The sequence below is a fragment of the Ambystoma mexicanum genome, chromosome 4q, assembly GCF_040938575.1.
Source record: "Ambystoma mexicanum isolate Mex_15411 chromosome 4q, UKY_AmexF1_1, whole genome shotgun sequence".
Classification (NCBI taxonomy): Eukaryota; Metazoa; Chordata; class Amphibia; order Caudata; family Ambystomatidae; genus Ambystoma; species Ambystoma mexicanum.
The window spans coordinates 964,316,106-964,338,597 of record NC_090928.1 but is presented as its reverse complement, the minus strand read 5'-3'; the positions used below and the strand labels follow the sequence as shown (position 1 = coordinate 964,338,597).

At 42.9% G+C, this 22,492-nt stretch overlaps 1 protein-coding gene across 1 annotated transcript in view; it reads right to left on the bottom strand.

The window, feature by feature from the left end:
* TRAF5 (TNF receptor associated factor 5) overlaps positions 1–22,492 on the bottom strand; it is a 579,796-nt gene that overhangs the window by 499,365 nt on the left and 57,939 nt on the right. Inside the window, exon 2 of the mRNA XM_069608517.1 lies at positions 15,489–15,700. Within this exon, the coding sequence (XP_069464618.1) occupies positions 15,489–15,700 (212 nt within the window). The remainder of the gene's footprint in view (positions 1–15,488; positions 15,701–22,492) is intronic.

The following is a 22,492-nucleotide window of genomic DNA, read 5'->3' as shown; positions in this document are numbered from 1 at the left end:
ATTCAAAGGCATTTCAGAATTCAATTCAGTCGAGTGGAGCTATTGAAAAGACGAGACAACGTTGTGTTCAGACACTACCAAAAATCTTTCTTTATTGGACAGAGAAATGCAGTAAAATTCAGTGATACAAGTGCACATTTAAAACTAGAGTTCAGTTCATTAGGAGAGATGTACAAACTTGAAAAAAGGTTATTTAGAATTTAACTAAGGAGTTCTTTTGAAGCAGTCTACTACAGTTGTTTGTCAAAGACATTTTCAAAGTGAAATCTAAAAGAATTTCCATAGTTTGGTCAGACTTTTAAAGAGACTCATCAGATTCCTCTAGGATCAGGGGAGTAGTGCACAGGTATTAATTGTTGTTTTGGGGGAAGAAAGGAAACGGGGGGTTGATTGTGCAGAGTGGTTATTTTCTCACCCTTACAGATATGTTTCCTGTTGCAGACTAAAAATATGTTGCCTTTTTATTTTATCCACTTCCCCTTTCCCTTGGGGGTGTTTGGATTTCAGCTGTTACACTTATCAGTTGTTAACCATACACCTCAGGCGGTTTGTGGGGTTCAGCAGCTCCAGCAGACAAGAAGGACCAGGACCTGACACCATGTCATCAGCATACGACAATACTTTGGGCCTCTTTACACGGACGGCGGTAACCATGGCGCTATTAGTGCCATGGTTGCCGCCGGTATTTTACCGATTCCGCCTTGGTGAATGGGGGAATTACCGCCCCATTCCAAGGTTGGCGGGTGGTAATTCCCCATTCCCATTTGAGCCCCCATTGGGCTCAATGGGAATGGGGAAGGAGCAAATAACGGTACCGCTATTAGCGGTACCGTTATTTGTCCTGAAGTCCCTCAGCGGGTCCCTTCCTTAACGTGTGGTCTGGCCACACGTTAAGGACGGGACCCGCTGAGGGACCTCGTAGTATGGCGCTAAGGGATTACCGGCACCGGTGCCCTTACTGGTGCCGGTAATCCCTTAGCGCCATCCGTGTAATGAGGCCCTTTGACTTCTTCATCCCCAAATGTAAGTTCTCCAATTCCTAGCTCTTGACGAATATAAGTAGCTAGTGGCTCCAAAGCAATATTAAATAAAACCAACTGCTTCTGATTAACACTTACTGGAATTCTTTTATGATTGCGACAGATAAATACATAACTTCCATAACGACGATGACCGACGGTTGCATAATGGCACATGTGGTGATCTAAACTGCTCGTGGTTTCAAGGAAAAAAATAAGCCACAGGAGAGCATGGTTCACAGACGAAATCACTGGCAAACAGCTTTGGCAGTGCGGAATTGCGAAACGTTGAATGGCATGACAAAAAGTGACACACCACCGAATTTTACGTGGCAGCGAGATTCGGCCCATAAAACTTTAGACTACATTTGGATCTCCAGTTCACTGTGGCCACAAATTGAAGATCTAAAAAATACAAATAGCCTGTAAGTAATCACGACATTTTGGAGATTTCTTGGCTCGGCAGGTGCGCTGGTGAACAAGAAAAATACACAATGGCACTGGAGGTTAATAATGGTACTAACAGGTTAAGAATAAACACATCACAATTCATGATGTTAAAACAAACCATACAGTACGGCAACTTGTCTCCAAGAAACAAGTTAAACTATGCGCCACTACTGTCGAAATTCAAAGTCAAAAGCTTGCAAGTAAAGAACCAATCACAATCAAGGACACATATGTTCAGTGCCTCAGTGAAGACAGAAAAGAAACATCTGAAGAGTGACATAAGGATGCTAATAAAGACATCAGGAACAAATTATGAGTATCTGATTAAAAAGAGAAAAATGAGATATCAGAACTGGCTAAAATCCTTTTCTCTAATTAGAGAGCAGGAACGAGGCGAGCAAATCTTGAAATTTGTTTGTCAACATACGACAAGAGAAATATGGATGATACTAAATAAAGGAACACTGAACCAAGTTGAAAGATTGTCGAACTGTATTTCAAACACCATATAGGAACAACACTTTCGAGAGATATTCAGAGATATCAACAAGTGCCAGACGAGTCACGCACCATTGTGTCAAGAAAATTGGAACGTAAGGGAATCAGCAGAAGATATCGCATTGGCTATTCAACAACTAAAAAACTCCCGAGCGGCAGGCCCAGACGGCATAACAAATGTCATGCTGAAAGAGAAGAAAGACCAATGGTCGGGCTTTATTGCTGAGTTGTTTAACTTGATTGCTTCACTAAAACAAATACCAACTTCATGGCAATCAGCAATAATTGTTCCGGTGTTCAAGAAGGGCAGTATCGACTGATTGCCCTTCTTGACACCATTGGCAAGATCTACGCAACATTTCTGTAGTGGAAGTTGTCTGGCTGGGCCACTAAGGCTGGAATTATGGACTGCAGACAGACGGGCTTCACTAAGGGAGTGGGAACTGAACTGAATTTGGTTCTGTTGACGTTGTTAAAATTAGAGACTATCAAAAAGAAGTCCAAGATGTTTCTCGCGTTTGTCGACATGCAGCAAGCTTTGGATTCACTAAATTGCGATAAATTATGGGTGAAGTTGATCAAGTGGTCTTGCCCCCCTTCATTTTTAAACCTGCTGATGGCCCTTCCTGCCAACACAAGGGTCTGAGTGTGTACCAATAGAAGTGGCTATCTCACTGATGAGATATTAACAACAAAAGGAGTAAAACAAGGTTGCCCCTTGGCAACACTTGTGTTCAAACTGTTTATTGCTGAGATTTCCACTGCATTTCAAGAAGTTTGTTTCCACCGAAAGTAAACAGCCACCCCATCAGTTGTGTAATATACGCAGATGATATTGTCATGGTAGACTCAACGCAAATTGGCCTACAAAGGCTTCTTACGCAACTCCACCACTATTCAGAAGAAAACGAGCTGGTAATAAATGAAAGAAGACTAAGATAATGATCATCGGAAATGATGGGAAAAAGAAAGATAAAAACTTTAAATGGTCAGTAGGCGGCGAGACAATTGAAAAAACGTCATTTATTCGGTACCTAGTAGTTACATCGAATAGCTCAATTAGAGAATGGGACTGGGTAATGGACCTGAAACGGGGAATGACAACATTCTCGCTCCAAGGAGCCAAGCTGCATGCCGAATACGGCAAATTTACTTTAATTCCAGTTTTGCAATTTTACAAGCAGAAACTGGTCCCATCGATCACTTTCGGAGCTGAGGCAGGTGTTACGCTCACCTGGCTCCCACAGGGGCATCGGTCGGATCCGGACAGCTGTAGTCTCCACCCACGTGATGCGTAGTGCAGCGATGACTGACTGGATTTGCCCTCCTAAACTTGTCTGCTTAACCCGTAGAGCCTGCAAGTGGAGAGTTGGATTTAGCCACTTGTGGATTCAAGTGATGGCACCCCCACAGTCCTCCCCAACTAATCACCTCCGAAATGCCCTCACAGCAATCTCACCTTATATTCTTGAAAGATGAGCTCTCCATCCTGCGTGGATTTGCAGGGACGCGTCGATTCCAGTTACTTCACTGGTTTGAAGGCTCGGGAGAGTTCCGGAGACAATTGACTCTGAGGTTCCTGGTGAGGACCAGTAAGTATTAAGTTCATAGAGTTCAATATGTCTGGTGTTCACTCTTGTTCCCCCCTTCCTTTCTTGTCTTGCAACTGGCTCCTGAAAAGATGCTATTGTGGCAGCTGGTGGCGCTCAGGTAAGAGTCTGTATTGCCCGGCGCTGTCCAGTAAATGTTGCACGAGGAAAACGTGTTGTTTTGTCTCTCTTTACAGATGCGACACGTGAAAGTATGGAGAGTCACAAAAGGATGCCTCCGGTGGTAAATCAGGTAAGTCTATGGTGGTAACAATTATATTTGTTGGTTCCCTCGGCTCACCTTGTGGTTTTCTTTTGTCTCCTAGGTGCCGAAGTTCGGCAAAGAAATGATGGAGGCAGCGCCGACCCAAAGGATGCTGTGAAGACTGGTGAGTATGGCGCGGCGCTGCAGCTGGAGGTGCGCCGCATGCAGAAATGATGTTCTTTACAGGTCCAGAGACAAGATGGATCCAAAATCAGGTGTGGAATAGAAATAAGTTTGTTTTCTAACCTTGTCCCTTTCTTTCCTCTTTGTTTTAGGAGCTCCGGATTCGAGGCGGGCATGGCAGAAGACTGGATGCAGGCTGCAGGCACGGTGAGTGTTACGCTGCTGGATGCAGAATAACGCGAAGCGTGTGTTGCTGTTCGGGTGTGGTTTAAATAGCCTCAAAAGTAGTCCCAGGTAAGAAGTCCCTAGAACCACACCCGAGTAAAAAATAGTCCCTGTAGAAAAATAGTCCCTTTCAGGCTTCATGTTGGATTGGAGTCATTTGCAGCATGGTCTGCCTGAGGTAAGTAATGACTATGAGCCTGGCGCCTAGGGCGCCAGGACTGAACCCAGACAGCCCCTTGCCGGGGCTGCTGAGGTTTTACTAAATTTCTAGATGCCTGCTCCCGGGGCTGATGGGCTTGGTCCGGATGCCTGGGGGTAGGCATTATGACAGCAGGCTGGAATATGAACTACCACATTTGGTCTTCGCTAGAAGGCTTGTTTTGGCGACAGGTTCTCAGACTACCGAGGAATATTTCAATAACTACAATAAGGCACGAACTGGGTCTTGAGTCCATATATGGTACGGTACTCTGGCGATCACTTTCTGTGCTAAGGAAAACACAACTACCAGGCTTAGCCCCAGCATACCGTATTTTGTCTTCTATGGCACAAAATCCACACTGTGGCATTCTGTCAAGTTGGGCAAAAAAATAAGTAATATTGTTGACTGTGCAGGAATAAAGTGGCAAACTGTGATGCTTCAACCACAAATAGCGAAAAAAATAATGAGTCTGTGGAACTGGATACAGAACAATGACAAAAGGAGTGGATTGAAGACATCACTGTATACAGGCTGTGCAGCAAACAGCTTGAATCAACTGCCAAAGTATCTCAATACATTTCCCTCAAACTACCATCGAAACCAGTTTTTGAGGTTCGGCTGAACACTTGTAACACAAAAGATGTATTGTGGATCAAGCATGACAAAAACACGGGTGACAATTTATGTAGATTCTGCAAAACATCAGGAGAATATTACGCTCACCTGGTATCCACGGGAAGGCCACCCAGCCCTGGTTGGATGATTTGCACTCTCAAACCCACTCCCGGTCCCTTGGTAAGGCCTCTGGTTAAAGATGGGTCTGCAATGTAGGAGAGCTGGATTCAATACCAGATTGTCTTTATGTTTTCCCACCTCACTTGGCCTCAACTCCTTCCTCCCCCTTGGGCCCTCTCCTCACCTTAATATTGTAAAAGGTGGATTCTCCATCCTGCTCCTCGTGGCAGGGGCGCGTAGATGTGGGAGGCAAGCAGCAACCAAGTTACTTCACTGGTGCAAGCCCCCCTGTTGGAATCCAGGACTGCTGCGACTCCATAGGTTTGCTGCTTTAGAGTCTTTATATGGAGTTCTTATGTTCCTCTTAGTTCGAATAATAATGTCTTGCTTCTTTCCTTTTAGGTATGAAAGGTATTTTGGTGTTGTCATGCAGTTTGAAGATTAGCGTGGGCCAGTAGGCAAAAGCGCGGTGTGCGCGATGCTTTCCGGTAAGTAATGCGCAATGCGCAGCGCTGTTTCGCCTTTTATATTGCTAACCTGTGTCTTTTCTCTCCTTGCAGGTTGCGATGTCCCTCGCCGAGCGCCGTAATGTTCCAGCAATGATACTGACCAGGAGATGGCTACCCAGCTAAGAATTGTGTGGCTTTCTTCATTCAGGAGGAAACGTGAGTAAACGCTTACTAATGCTGTCTTTCTTTCTCCTCTTTCCAGGTTATGGTATTCCAAGATTCATGCGGTGCCGGATGATGGAGTTCGTACCTTCAGGTGAGTGGAACTGAAGTCGGCGATGGATTGAAGACAGGATACTGTTCCAGGTAAGTTTCGTAGTGTTCTTTCTCTCTCTGCAGGTCCTTGGTTTCAGGTAAACTGGCATCAAAGAACTGGGCACGGTGAGCATTACGCTGCCCACAGCAGAATAACGCAAAGCATGTTCTGCTGTTTGGGTGCGGTTTAAATAGTCTCAGGTAAAGTAGTCCAGGAAAAATATTCCCAGGCCTGCCACACCCAAGGTAGTCCAGGTAAAGTAGTCCCAGGCCTGCCACACCCAAAAGACTAGACCGCATAGCTCAGTTCCTTGTAACTGAGCTATGTGTGTGCCTCCATGTTGGCTGAACCCCCTCCCCCCGCCCCCAAGTTAAGTAGTCCCAAGTAAATAGTCCCATTCTAATGTTGGTCTTCATGATGGTTATGAGCCTGGCGCCAAAGGCGCCAGGACTGACTCTAAGAGAGTCTTGGATGAGGTTTTAAGGCCTTTGACCTGCCCTAACTGGAAGGCTGACTTGCCAGTGAGGGCCAGAGGCAAGCGTCATGACAGAGAATCGCTGAAACATTTGATTACTGAATGTGCTGCCTTAATAAATGAAAGATCATTGTTCTTAGGGAAATTTGCACCGCTAAACAACAACGTAGATGATTGGTGGTTTATGATGCTCTCGAGTAATAATGTTTTTCAAACATGTGCAGTAATAGACTCTTTGGACACATCCTAGATAGACGCGAGTTGAAACCAGTTCTATACCGTGCACACGACTCCAAGCTCCACCGCTCTAATTGAAATATTTTGGGCACTTACCCATGATGAGACTTCCACACAGCTGTCGTTGACGCTGAACTTTCAGCAAAACATCTATAACTGTGAGGATTCATTTTTCACACCGCTCGAGAGCCATCCCCTATGCAGGGACCCCAACATCTCAAGGCAGCTGTATGTACCAACTGCCTATGAATCTCTTAAGGGTCAAGCAAGATACCCTAGGAATCCATGTGAAGGCCAAACAGGGATACCCCCGTAGCCTAAAACAAACTCACGCCTATGTCAGCCCAGCCAGCCCATAGGAACTCTGCGATTCCGGATGTAAGGTCACACGCCTCACATAGCCCTGTTTGAATTACAGGGAGACTGCAGTTCTTTTTGCCCTGAGGAAGGCTGAACATTGATGCCGCCAATTCCGGCCAGCCGAAACGTGCTACACTGCTCTTCATAATCACATCTTTTTCCCTTCCCTTCTTTGTAAATAACTTGTGGTTTACTACTTTAGGAAGCACTGTATATATCAGTATCCTGCAATACCGGAAAACAAGTCTGCAGATTGGCAATTTAACAAAACCAGACATTATCAGACTCTGACCATGCACATGCACAAAACTATTACATCTGTATATCCAACTAGCCAGGATTTCTAAATATTCGAATTCTGACAGTCCAATCGAGTAAGAGTTAGGTCTACTACTAGGGCATACACAGGATGATTAAACTCTAACCAATGTGTTTCTAAGTTGGTAAATACAATCTGTGGTTGTTAATGCTTAACTATTTTGATTTTTTGTACTTTTGAATGTAACTCTCTCTTTGATTACTAAAATGTTTTCTTTGTAATAATCTTTTCATTTGCTAATAATTTTTCTTAATTATGTATTTGTTCCTATATTTACTACTTTGAAATAATTTGTCTTTGCAATAAAAATAGACTTCTTGGAGACGCCTCTATGCTCTTCTTTCTCCTTTTGATGACTCGCCTGAGCACAAGAACAGGCCTTTTCTAAACTATTATGACAATTACCTCCAAAATAGATTGGTGTATATATGTGGATTTATTTTTTGTTGTTCAAATATTGTTTACTGTCCCTAAATCCACATTAGCAAAAAGGGACTACCCTATTTTTTGTTTATCACAGTCCTAGATAAGGACGTGAAAGCCTTGTCTGATTCTTACGGAGACTTTAGAGATGAGGCGAAAGTGACTGCCGGGTGGATGTGTTGTCGTTGTTTGCTTGCTGTTTAAGGTTTAATGTTGGCATTACTCTTTAAGGAAACAAGCTTGCTAAGACAGAACCTTAGAAGTCAATTATTGTGTCATGTTTTGTGTTTGTTGAGTTTCTTAGTGACTTTTGTAATAAAAGTTTGCATAAACTAAATGTTACAATAAACATTTTTTAAAAAGAAATTAAATAAAAATGCAGCCAGAGGGCTACCCTGTCTTGTGCCCCGTGTAAACATTAACAAATAAGAGAGTTTGTTATTCACCAAGGTCTTTGCCCTTGCAGCATGTTGCAAACGCCTGATCGCTTTTAGAACAGATCCCTTTTCAAGCCAACCTGAGAGGTGTGAATGAAATATCCCATATACGTTTCTAATCTATTCGCTAATATTTTTGAAAAAATCTTTACATCAACATTAAGTAACAAAATGGGTCTATAATTCCCACATTTCCTATGGTCCCTGCCTGGCTTTGGAATCATTGTTATCAAGGTTTCTCATATTGATGGACACCAAGCTCCCCCTCATATATAATCATTAAACAATTCACACATAATGGGGGCCAAGATTGATCCAAATGACCTATAGAATTTTACTGGCAATCCATCCAGTCCTGGGGATTTGCCAACATTAAGTTGTTCAATCACTGTTATTTTTTATTTTATTTTTTATTTTATTTGGCATTACATGGTTTACAATTTAGAAAATCTTTTGCCAACTCATACTAACACCACCACAACGTAACTCAAAAAATAAACAAACCCCAAACAAAAGAGAACAAAAAAACAGAAACTGTTAAAACAGCTTAGAAAGAGAACTTTTGATAGTGCTGCACCTCTACAAAGACCAATACTAATCAAAAAAAGAAAAAAAAGTATAGTATAAAACCCAAAGAGATATATAATATAAAGCAGAAGAGAGAAATACGTTGGCACTGCCAGACCGCATCCGGTCACTTCAGTCATCTTTTATAGAGGTCAGTTGCGGCGTCCCCGGTTAGCTCATAATTGTCATTTCCAATCTTCCCAGGATTAGAACCAGGAATTTCGACAATGCCAAAATGTGTGTTTTTTTCTCCTTCAATTAAAAATGTTCCACATCTCCTTCGTGAATCTATTGCCATATTGTCTCAGTATGCCGCCCATTTCCCACTCTCGTTCAATCACTGTTAAAATCTCTCCAACTTCGATCTGAACATCTAATGCAGCACCATCTTCAACTGCCAATTTAGGAATTTTTAATGAATCAAAACATTCCTCCAAATTATACTCTAACATAGAGTTGCATCCTCCGTATATAACAATTCATAAAATGAACGACCATGGTCATCCTCAAAGCTTTGTACATATGATCTCTCTGTCATCCCCTTGAATTTAGTAGCCAATAATCTGATACTTTTGTCTCTTCATTCCCAATATTTTCGGCTCATGAAAAAAAGACCCTTCTATGCCAGTAGATTAGTCGTATTGGCCAGTTCCTCCTGCACTCAAATCATCTTTAATCGATCAGCCACATTTCTAGTTTGTGCATGCCTCTGCTGCAAGGAAGAAAGCCCCTGTTCCAGTAAATTTAACTCCCCTAATCCAGCCTTCCGAATAAGAGGTCATATTATTTAATTCACCTCTTAACGTTGCTTTAAAACTATTCCAAACCATGAGGATGTCGGCTGAACCCGCAATTTCCATGAAAAACACCTCCTCAATGAATGTCTGAAAATGTCATCTCCTTAGGGTCTTGCAAAACACCTGTTTTTCAGGCGCCATCTAGTAAAGCCAAAATTCTCTCGCCGGAAACCCAGACGCAGGTTTACCAATGCATGATCTGAGATTTCACGCTCCCTAATATTCACACTCATGACATTACTAATTAGTCTATCTGAAACTAATATATAATCAATCGTAGAAAACTAATCATCTACCAGTGAGTAAAATGTGTATTCTGTCGAAGAGGGATGCATGACCCTACAAATATCCACTAGGTCAAATCTCAGAACAAAGACTGAATTTGCTACTTATTCCGTAATTTGTGTACCTACACGAGGCTGAATGGTCAATACCATGGTTCAGAACACAATTAAAATCTCCACCTAATATCAACGTCGCCCCACGCAAATCACGTAACAATCGAGTGATTACATCAAAAAATAGCTTATTAGGCCGACGCGGTCTATAGACACATACCAACGTTATCACTGTACCACCATGAAGTATATATGCAAATATCATTCGCCCCTCACCATCCATTGCCACTCTTTCAGTTTTGAAGTTCATACCGTTTCTGAACAGAATGCTTACCCCTCTTGAGTTTGAAATATAACAATTGACAACTCACGAGAATATCTTGAACTAAGTATTTTGTCGATCCATCAAGTAAGTGTGTTTCCTATTTAAAAAAACACTTCCACCCTTGTTCTCCATCTCCTAACCATTACTTTTTCTTTTCTGTGGACAATTAAGGCCTTTAACATTCCAGGTCATAATTGTCAAGTCGTTCATCTCGTATCATCAAAACCTTTATATCGCAGGTGTGTCAAACTCTCATGTAGTGTTGAAATATATTTTTTCCATAACATTTGTAACATAGATCGCTGGAATAACATCAATCACAATTGTAGATTCTGAGACACCTTAGAAACCATGCATTACCCCCTCCACATATAGATAATATGACCAACATAAACAGATAAACAGAAAGAAACAATGAATGAGAAGAAACAACTCAATATCAACCATATAGCGGTCCAGTTAGGCCTGAACCATAAACAAAATAAAAACCATGTTAAACACATGTTATTCTGGACCATAACCCCCCAGTAGCTGGTGCATGTTAATGTAAAATTATAACTGACCCTTTCCCCTTTTGCGAAAAAAAGAGAAAACTGGTTCACCCAACTCACATCCCCAATTTATTATCTAAACACTGAAATAGCTCATCCCTATGGCATCTGTACTCTCATATATCCAATATTCAATTTGATATATATATATATCGGAATGATTAATTCTGTCAATAACTGCTCCACGCAATCCTCCCCATTATATGTACCATTGACCACTTCTACGCAACCTACAAACACCAATTTTCTTATGCAACCCCGACTTTTTTCTTCTTTTATTTTCCTCCCTTTTTCCCCCACTTTCTTTAGGCAAGATCTGTTTTCCCCCTCCTACTTTGACGCCCCCACTACTAACAGTTAACACAAAATAAATCCATTTCTATAATGTCAATCAAATATATATCTATTCCAGCCCACCTACCATTGAACTAACCCTAGTTAAATTTATAAATTATCCTGTGTGACAAAGCCTGTCCTGACACATTTTATATTGTACCACTATGTAGCATACCTCTTTAACAACCCCCAACACAGTAATATATAATGTCCATTGGCCAGGAATTCCAACCTCTATACAAATGCAAATCAATGTCACTACTAAACGAAGCTTAAACTCTAATGAATAAGATCAGCACAGTAATATCCTTACAGGTGTTGAAAACTCTCGACAATAGATATGAACCTGGGAAACGGACTGTATTAAAGGATGAACAAGGAGTAACATGACATTTAAAGTTTCTCTTTTTCATTCTTCACATGTTCGTAACATTCTCAATATTTTAAAATGCAGTATAAATTTATTCCCCAGCCCCCACTGAGGACATCAATATCGCAACCATCGGGACATAGATATCAATAATATATTGTTCTTTCGTTAAATATATTAAAGCAATCAGTTTCTCCATGGCCCCCTAGGATCCTCAGAGCCTCAATATCTCAACTTTTAGTCGCTCCCCATATCTATTAGAAATGAAACATTTTTGAATGTTACAATATAAATCAGATAGTTCTCGTGAGTTCCATTTAAGTTCGTGCTTCGCTAGATACTTTTCCAGATGTTATTTCATGCGTAGCTCCGACACGTAACAAAACAGAGTTGGTAAGTTCAGGCAGCGTAATCCTCCAATCCATTCAACGGAACTAAGTTGAAGTAAGAGTGCTCCGACTTGCCCGTGAATCAGCAAGTCCATAGTCAGGCACCCAGCCCAGTATGCACTTTGTATAGAAGAATATATTGCATCTATATGTCTCTTTGGTATTCCCAGCATGGCACTCTGGTCCTCCGCCCCGACAAACATACCGTAAGTCTTCCATGCCGTGAAGCTCATCTACTGCATGCGCGCCATTCCCTCAAGTTGTATTCACTTATTTTTTCTTGCATGCGCGATGTCATCGAGCTTCCCCATGCTGCAGGATAACCTTCCTGGAAAGTTGCGCGTGCTCCAGTTCCAAACAAAAACACGCTAAAAGCTGTTTACAACGATTCCCTAAATCTGCATCACACAGTAAAAAAACGTAATGATACAGCAATGTATGACTGTTATAATATATATTTAAGACATATTAGGTCCTCAATGATAATAAAACCACGGCCCATAATCACAAAATGAGTGATAACAAAACCAAACCACAGTTCCTTTAAGATGTTTACCTCTTTTCCTTTCCTGAGGCTACATTTCCAGGTGGAGTTGTCAATTTCTCCATTGGTTCTTGATCTAGATCAGACAAGAAAGCTTCTGCCTCCAAGCACTGACTTCGGTCCCAAGGACCTATCAGCTCTCTCTATTTCAAAAGGCATTTTTGGGTCCAACTTAAGTAATTTAATTAGACTCTTCTCCAGAAAATCCAAAGGGAAGCCCTTCTCAACATTTTCTGGAAATCCTGCAATACGGATATTATTTCTCCTGGAAAAACCCTCCAGTTTATAGGCTTTAAGGGATAATTTTTCATTTTTGATCTGTAGTTCCCTTATCCGTTCAGCCATCCTCCCTGAGTCATCATCAACCGAGTCCAGATGACTCTCCACTGAATCAACTTGGTGGACAGCTCTGTATATTTGTCTTCTGAAGCAAACAGCTTTGCCTTGATTTCTGCAATGTCAGTCACCTTTGTCAAGAGGTCCAGAAGTGTATCCTCTCTCCTTTCATTCTCTGTGCCATCAGTATTACTGCCCTTCTGCCTTTTAGCTGGTTGGGACGTTTCAGCAATATTGAGGTCAGCCATAGTAGAGAGATATATGATGAGTTCAGGGCACAGGAGCTCTGCCTTCAGGCTGCCATCCCTGGAGCAGGTGGTTGTAGAATCATGTATTACACTTTGTAATTGTATGTCACTGTTATTTCTGCAATAAAATCACAGTTAACCCTGGTCAGATAGCACAGCGAGTACAGCGCTTACTTTGACATCAGTGCAGAGCCTGCTGCCGCAGGTTCGAATCCCGGCAGGGCCAAACTCAGCCTTTCATCCTTCCGAGGTCTATAAATGAGCACCACACACCGTGGGAAATAAGCAGCGCTCAGATGCCTGAGGGTTCGTAACGCTATATAAATAACAAAACAAACAAAACAAGTCTTGGAGTCTAGCAGCAGGTCATACCACAGAGCAGCTCCAGTTCAGTCCAGAGTTATGTCCCCACTTTCTTATTCCTGTGGGTACTAGCAAAAATATTCTTAGAAGACGAGAATCTGAGGGACCAACTCATCTTCGAATTGAGAAAAGCAGGGCAGGCGTCCCCAAAGGCTTTGTGGATGATGTAGAGTGTTTTGATGAGAATATACGGACAACAACATGCAGCCAGCTAAGGAGGATCAGGGCAGGAGTGATGTTGACTCATGATTTAGGTAGAGTATCAGTTTGGCTGCTTTGTTTTGTATAATCTGGAGATTATGATTAAGGTTTAGGGAGACCGGAGAACAGTCTGTTACAATAATCCAGATACGATGTTACTAATGCCGTTGCCACCTACACTCTTTGTAACAAGACAGATTGTGCACTTGCAACTGGAAATAGGATTTTGTGGTGATATACTGAACTCAAGGAGAAATGGACAAAAGGCTTTCAAAGACCAATCCCAGGTTTTTGGCAGCACAGGAAAAGACTGGTGATGGACTTATGGAAGGAGGCCGGGGGAAAGAGAGCCCCTGATGAAACAGAGTGCTCAGTTTTTGAGACGTTTAGGGATATGGAATTGTTTATCAAGCAGTCTTGTATTTGGAGAAGGCTGGTGGAGAAGCAGAGCGACTGAGTGGGGGACCACTGTGGCTGAAGGCAATATCTCTGTCATCTGCATTTCTTTGGATTGGAAGATCACAGAGAATGGGGTGATGAGGTCTGCCAATGGTTTCAGATATGAGCTGACTGAGGAAGCAGAGGTGAGATAAAGTGGAAGCAATTACTGAAAGTGGCAAAGTAAAGAAGTGAAACAGAAGGAAGTGGGAGATGTAAGGCACGGGAGTTAGAAGGCAAGAGGATTTATTCAGAGAAAGGGAGCAGCGAAAGATTGAACAAGTATCAATCTGGGAAGGATTGAGGGGGAGGCAAGGATCAAAGAAAAGGAGACTTGCTATACAACGAAAGAAGCAGCAGTGAAAGAGATATGGAAGGGATGCCTAGGAGTGAAACAGGATGGAGAAGAGCTGGAAGACAAACCGAAATATCAGGAGGGGGGCCTAGATGTACTTCCACCAAAGCAGCAGGAAAAGATGTGCGTCAGCAGAGGCAATACAGATAAGGAGAATGTAGAAACCAAGAGGGGATGAGTGGTGCATTCCAGGCGCAGACCAGCTGTGGGCCTCTTTTTTAGAAAGTCCAGGTAAGCTTTATTGTAAACATGTACATTAGTTAATAGGGTACAGTTACTCTTGAGGTATATACATAATGCAAGACTACCCACCGGCCAAACTCATTCCCTCGAGCTCAGGCCCCCAACCGTCACATTCAGAACATTCAGACTCAATCACTTATCAACATTCTCCTAAGCGGGCAGCAGCACACACTGACCAACATTCTATCAGCATTAATAGACGACCAGCAGGACAGGACAACATTCATCAAATCACTACAGAGACAAAGACAGGCAGCACGGACAAATCCTAAAAATCAAAATATGGGTGAGCGGAACCAAGAGATAGGGCTGTCTAGATTGCCAGTCACTGGGACATTCCCTGTGAAGTAGTGACAAATTGATGGCCATAAGGATAACAACAAAGGGAACCAAGGGGATAGAATCGAGAGATTAGACGTGAAAGGAAGGAGGACAGATGGGAAAGAGGGAAGATCTGTAGCATCTATATTTCGGTTGAGCACAAAATTCACATTTGCTAAATTAAAACAAATTCTTTTGGGGATCTGTGTTTTATGTCTGGTCAGAAGTTGCTTTCAACAGTTTGATTTACTTTCACCTTTTGGGTACTTTATTAGGGGTCTCTTCCCTCATTTGCAGATATAGCACTCTTTGTTCACCCAACTAAAACCCCAAAAGTATGAAATACTAATGTTTTTTCATCTTTAGCCTGTAAGGAGAATTTGCCCCAAGGTTTAGCAGGAGGTTTCACAGATAATTCAATGGCTCGATTCCACCTCAACACGTCTACAGTTCTCTGATCAGGAACGGCCATCTTGCTATTATAAGAGAAGACTTGAGACACAAGCATTCGTTTCTTTCAAAAACACACAATAACAGAGTTTATCAGGAGACACTCAACTTTTGGATGTGATAATCATTTAAACTCCTTACTTTCACAGGTGTGAAATGGCATTCAATGAAATAGCAGAATGAGTTGCTCTTACCTCAATGACGCCACACACTTCTGACAAAATCGATGACCACAACCTGTCTGATGGGGATTGTGGAGCACTGAATGGCAGTAAGCACACTTGTAACGCTCTTGTAGTTTTTCAACAAAAGTGTATTCGTTGTTAGGTTCAAAGTCCAGAGAAACAGCGCTGCTGGAATTCTGCCGTGTGAAGACTGTGGGGTTGTGAAGCCCTGCAGAAGCCATCTGTAAGATATCACGAATATCGATAAATCAAGATAATTATGTAACACAAGGCGTATGCCATTTTAAAATTCTGTAATGGTACATTGGTTTACTAAGACTAAAAGTTGTGTTTCTATGCAATCGAGGTACGTATATGGAAAGCAGCATGTAATATTTTGGACTGGCAACTGAATAGACACATTATTTTTGGATCTGATAAGGGCTTCATAGTATAACATAATTCTACAAAGCAGCGGACCTGCACAAATGTCCCCATTTACAGTGAGAACATGTTGCTTCCACTGATTCTGTGTATGAGGTACCCTGTTCTTTTTGACAGCTTGGATTGGCAGTCCAGAAAAAAGATCCTTGGGTTTGTCTTGAGGTATAAAAAGCAACCTGGAAAAAAAGCCACCACACTTCAATGGATTGCTTGAGCATATCTCCAGCCCATCACATATCGACTCACCTACAAGTACTAGTACTGCTTAACGTATACTAAGGAAACTGACTGCCCTCTCTGTAATATTACATGGCATCAAGGATTCATGAAATCACCTTCCATTCATCAGCACACATCTTTGACCCTGCTGCATTCACCAATACTACCTCAAACACATTTAACCTGTTGCCTTTTTGCCCCCCTCCACTCCCTTATCCCCCCGCACCCAAAGATCACTGTCTCAATGACCCAAACTTCGGCAGAATACACCACTCTCTGGACAAGCCTCAGTGCTGTGTTGGTGCAAAAGAAAAGCTGATTAACGTGACATAACAGTTGGTCGAATTCCAGAGAAAAGAGGGGTTAATGAGGTAGACAGCAGCAAAGGGAAAACTCATTTCTTATATTATGCCTTCCTTTGACTCTTTACATTTGCCATCCATACTTGTTCCCCAGCCTTCTTCTCCCATAGCAGTCTCTGGCCCCTTGATTTAAGGCAGTAACAAATAACAAAAGTCAGAACATTTTGTTTTATGACCCAACCCAGCCAAATCTACCCACTTGATTTTTTTAAAGCACTGTTTATTAAGGTTTTAAGCACAACTGGTTCACAAACAACTGCAGCAAACTGTGCACTTTATTGTTTTTGCCAATTAAGACCCTCAGGCCCGCTGCTATATCTCCCCCCTCCCGTTACCCTCCATAATGTCTGCATTTTCCACTGCCCAGTATCCATATTCTCCCACCCCCCACCCCTTACCTGTCGCCTCCTTCCCAGGCATCTCCTTCCCCTCTCACTCCCAGTTTCCCCAGATTTTTTCAGATTTGCAAAAACAGCCTCTATTCTTGTACACTACCTGGTCCCGCCCATTCACTACATCCCTCCTTGATCTACATGCTGCAATCGTCTGGGGGTGGGGGGTGGGTAGGTCTGGGATCATCCACTTCTCTGCTACAGCCCTTTTAGCCACAATGCATGCAATATTTAGAAATCTTCCTTCATACCTATCAATTTCATCCTCCCCCCAGATCCCTAGTATTGCTCCCCTGGTATCTAGGCTTAGTGGTCTATTCCAGGCCTCTTTAACCTCCTGTTCACCTTCCCCCAGTACCTATGCAACTTTGGGCATTGCCATATCATATGCATAAAAGTCCCCCCCCCGTGGGCCCTGCGTTTCGGGAAAGCCTCATCCTTCCCTCTGCACATCCTTTTCAACCACTCCTCAGAGTAATATATTCTGTGCAGATATTTGAATTCTAACAGCCTTAAGTGGGCTTCAATGGCAACTTACCTGTGGTACTGTAAAGCTGCTCTCCAGTCTTCCTCATCTATGTCCCCCAGATCCTTTACCCATCTTTCCCTCATGTCATTCAACTGCACCCTCCAGTGAGTGCTTAAGGCCCTATATAGAGTGGATATCCGTTTCCTCTCAATCTCCCCATCGAGTACATTCCGCTCAATTTGAGAGGCTTTAGGGATTTCATCGGGTCTAATAAAGTGTGGTTGTAAGGCATGCCTAAGCTGCAAATATTTACAGTGGTCTTGTCTGTGAAAACCCCAGCTGTCCTTCAATTCTTGGAATTACCTAATCCCCCTGATGCAGCCACATCTGCCACCGCCCGATCCCCTGGTCTTTCCACACCCTTCCCCTCCGGAGGTTTTGGATACCATTGATGAGCCTGTTCCCCCAGATTCCAGCCACAAGTGTAAGCTATGTCCCCGACCCTAGATATTTGTATGTTTGTGTCCAGGCCCAACCCAACGCTGCTATGAGGGATAGGCCCCCTTTTGGTCGGGTTGATCCAAATAGGAGCCCCTACCATCTCTCCCTGCCCATCAGCCCTATTTCTCTGTCTACTAGGGTATCTCCTCCTCTGCGATAGGCCCATCCATTTACTATGGCCAGCTGCAAAGCCCAGTAGTAGAGTTTCAAATTCGGTAGCCCCAGGCCCCCTTCCCAACTAGAATTATATACAGTCTCCCATTTCACCCTTGGTTTTTTCAGTTCCCACAGGAATCTCCTCAATATCCCATTAATCCTGTCACATTCTCTTGTATGCTGTCTGCTCAAGGTGTGCTAAATATATAGAAATCTGGGCAAACCACCATTTTATCTAACCCCACTCTTCACATAAGGGGTATCAGAAGAGTCATCCAGTGGTTGGTGCTCTGCTGGAACCTTCTAATTGCTGGGGAAAGGATCAGATCCGCAAAGGAAGACTCATCCTTGTGAACTTGTATCCATAGGTAACAGAAGCCTCCGCTCTCAATGGCGAGTACCACCTCTGGCTTTCCTCCCCCCATTCCACCGGGTAGTGGATTTGTCTCAGTTGATGACCAACCCTGAGTACGAGCCAAATTCCTCAAGGATGGTCATAATTCTGAGCACCAAATTCTCCAGGTTACTTAAATAAAGCAGGATATCATCTGCGTACAACGATATCTGCTCCTCCCTTCACCCCGGCCACAAAAAACCTGACACCTCTAGGTCCCCACTGATCCAGTCTGCCAGTGGTTCTAACGCTAGGGCAAACATGGGTGAAAGTGGACACCGCTGTATGGTGCATCGGCCCAGTGTGAACCTCTCGGAGACCATGTCGTTGATCCGCACCCGGGCTGCCAAGCTGCTTTACAACTCCTGGACCCACTCTACAAAACCCTCTCCAAAGCTCATCTGGCGCAGTACCACAATAAGATATGCCCACTCAATGAAGTTGAATGCTTTTTCGTGCATTCAGAGCAAGAACATCCAATCGACACTGCATCTTTTTCACCCCCTGCCCCCAGAATCAGATGGAGGCGGCTGATGTTTAGCATAGTCGACCTATTTTGGATGAAATCACAATGGTCCTCCTTCACAATATCTGGTCTAATTCTATTCAGCTGATTTGCTAGGGTCTTGGCAAGGATCTTGGTTTCTGTATTAATTAAGGATATACGTCTATAGGAACCACATTGTTGCCTTGGTTCCCCCGCTTTAGGTAGGCCACTATTGTAACAAAGGACACTCCACCCAGGTGATACTCCCTCGCTTCACCAACCCGAGGGTCAGAATCCAAGAGCGATGGCCTTTCCCTGGCCACCAAACAAGATGTTCAAGGGAAACGAGGTGTGAGAATACTCTCAGGTTTCACACAGATGAAAAAAGTATGTTTAGTCAAACTGGCAGAAGAGGTAATTATCGAGATATTTTTTCAAACAAGAGCCAACGATTTTGCGAACTGTGAACTACACAGAGGACGAAAGGCCTGTTTTGCCGAAAGAAGTTTATAAAACATTAAGGCAGTAAAATGAAGATTATGCATATTTTTTAAGTATTTCTTCATTAGGAAAAGATGTGCTTGACAAGAAGGTTTCAAGATTGTCCATTATTGCATTAATCAAAATAAAATATTGATGCCAAAAGGATACCGGGGTGGAGAATTTCACTCTAAATTCATTAAAGGTAAGTGGCATACCCTGACGTACATATTTAATACCTTTATGAAACCAAGCTTTCCAGAAAATCATTTTGCCATTTAAACGTATCAGGTCGTTAAACCAAAGATATTGTGAGACAAACTGGGATGAAACTGTGATGTGCAAGTACATTCTAATATACATGGCAGAGATACTAAAACGTGTGCATTTAATAAATCTGTTTCTGCTAGCAAACATATGACAATCTGAAAGTGATAAGGGGAAAACCATATTACTCTAAATAGTAGCCATGTGGGTGCGGTATTATAATCTATAGGTGCAAACCATATTGGAGCCTGATTTAACATGTAAACCACTTGATTTTTTCCAAAATCTGGAAACTCTAACCCCCTTCTTGAGTGGATCTTTTAGGTTTACCTAGTGAAATTCTATGTTTTTTCTTTTGCCATAGAAATACAGCCAGGCATGAATCAATTGTTTTGTGTTATAGAACTTGGAGGGAAAGGACACAGGGAGTATATATAGGGTATACAAGACAATCGGAGAAATCATAATTTTGACCCCACCAGAACGAATATAAAGAGGATCATGAATCTTTAAGTTCTCTAATCCTAGACAAAGCAATGTTCATATTTTCCTCAATAATGGGCCTCATTACGAGTCCGGCGGTAACCTGCTGGTTTTTCCGGCTCGCTTACCGCCGGACTCGTCTTACCATTCCGCCTCCGTGATTCCCGGTATTACCGGGGCATTACAACCCCGGTGACCGGGAATTCCAGAGGCGGAATGGTGTAAATCCCCATTGAGTCCTCTGGGACTCAATGGGAATGGGGACCATGGAAACACCGGCACCATCTCCTGATGGTGCTGGTGTTTCCACGTCTACCTGCAGGCGTGCGGTGTTAAACAGGCCAGGTCAGACCTGCCAGGATTGACACCTCCGCCTGCAGGAGTCGTGATCACCTGGTATGGAAACAACGGTGGCAGCGGGTTTACCGCCACTGTTGTTTCCATACCGGGTGAGTTGTAATGAGGCCCAATGTCTTTTATCGAAGAGGAAATATGCATGCATAAGTATTTGATCCCCTTTGGGCACCATTTTATAGCGTATGATTGAACGTCATGTTTAGAGCAATATACATTTGTAAATAGGCAGGCTTTGACTTTATTATTTTTTTTTTTTAAGGACAGTTTGTTTTTGGTGCAGCGGATGTGCAGTGAAAGCGTGTTACAGATGGTAGGCTCTAGGATAGAGAAAGCCAAGCCGCCAACTCTGGTCGAGTGGTGCGGTGGAATAGCCCCGAGGAGAGCTGAGCCCAATTTGAGGTTTCTGGGGGACTGGTAGTGGTTGATTTTTGTTCTGAAGGAACTCGGGTTCTATATTATCGAGGTCTCGGTGTGTGATGCACATGGCTTTGAAGGTTGTTCTTAGTTTAACTGGGAGCCAGTGCCAAATTACGAATATGGGGGTGATGTGTTCTCTGGGTGAGAGGACAAGGAGCAGAATGGCTGTTGTGTTTTGGATTCGTTGAAGTTTCCTGCGCTGGCGTGCAGGGTGGCCTAGATAGAGGGAGTTGGCGTAGTCCAGGCAGGAGATGATAATGGCCAGTATTGCAAAGACTATTTGAGGGTAGGAGAGGTAAGGAAAACATGTGTGAGGATGCATAGGTGGAAGTGGCAGGTTCTGGATACAGAGTCAATGTGCTTGGAGAGGGATAGGTCTGCATCCATGGTGCATCTCAGATTTCTGACTAAGGTGGAGCTCCAAGGGCAGCCGGCCATGGTAAGAGTTGGGGGTATCGGAGTAGTGTTGCTGCATATTAGGATCTCTTTCATTAAGTAAGAGACTAAGCAGAGTGGATGGCGTGGCAGGCAGAGATCCCGGCAAACTCGGTGAAATATTGTAGAGGCTGACATCTCACTTTCAGGGTAGCTGGTATAAAGCAACAGGGTGATAAGATGGGATCAGCTCTTGGGTTGAGAACCAGTTGTACAGGTGTATTCAACCAGCATGTCACAGAACTCGGTTTGCCATCAAAAGCATTTGGCCATGTGGTCATGTACATTTTCAAATGTTTTCACTCTTTAATTTGATGCACCTTCCCCAGCAATATGAAATATAGCTGACACTGAGATTTAGAAACACTAACCTGAAACTTAACTGCAGTGTTTTACAGTAGTAATACTATCATTATGCATTAAGTACAACATAATTTAGGAATGGAGTTGCAGGACTATCTTTTATACATACTGATCTTTGCCAAACAGAATAAAGTTAGCGTAATAAAAGTATCTTCTAGATTACTTCTGGTTTGCAAATATTTTAAAAAGAAAACCTTTTTCTTGCTAGCACTCCCACACAGGCCTTTGGCACTTTTAAGAGTGCAGGTGATGATTACTTCTGCACTCTCTTGGCATTAGGTCCTTTGAACTTTCAGTGAACAGAGAAAAGGGGTGGAGAGAGCACTGAGGGAAGGAGGAATGCAGTGTGAACTGTGCTTTCATTCATCACAGTAATTTAAATAGCTAGCTGTGCTACACAAGTGTCAATTTAATTAGAAAACATACAGAACTGCATAACAAATTGCTATGCAACACTAGTTTATCACCATCCAACGGCAAACAGCTACATGATGGAGGTACAGGTTGAGAAAGCCTTTCTCCCAAAGCTATGGTGCAGAAACCGCTAGGTGCTATAAGCACATAGCATTGCTGCCCCCGGAGAAGAGTATAAACGTATGGGCTCATCCTGCTTTTGTCAAGAGAGCTTTGAGCTTCTTGGTAGAGCTCAGGTTCATAGACAAGTACCTCTGAAGGGTTGTAACAGAGTGAATATGTCCACCGCCCTTATCCATGCCCACCACCAAAGCATGCAGAACCTTTGAAGGCATGTACATAAGACCTAATTGTACAGTGGACAAATTCTCAGTCAGAACACTGCACACAAAAA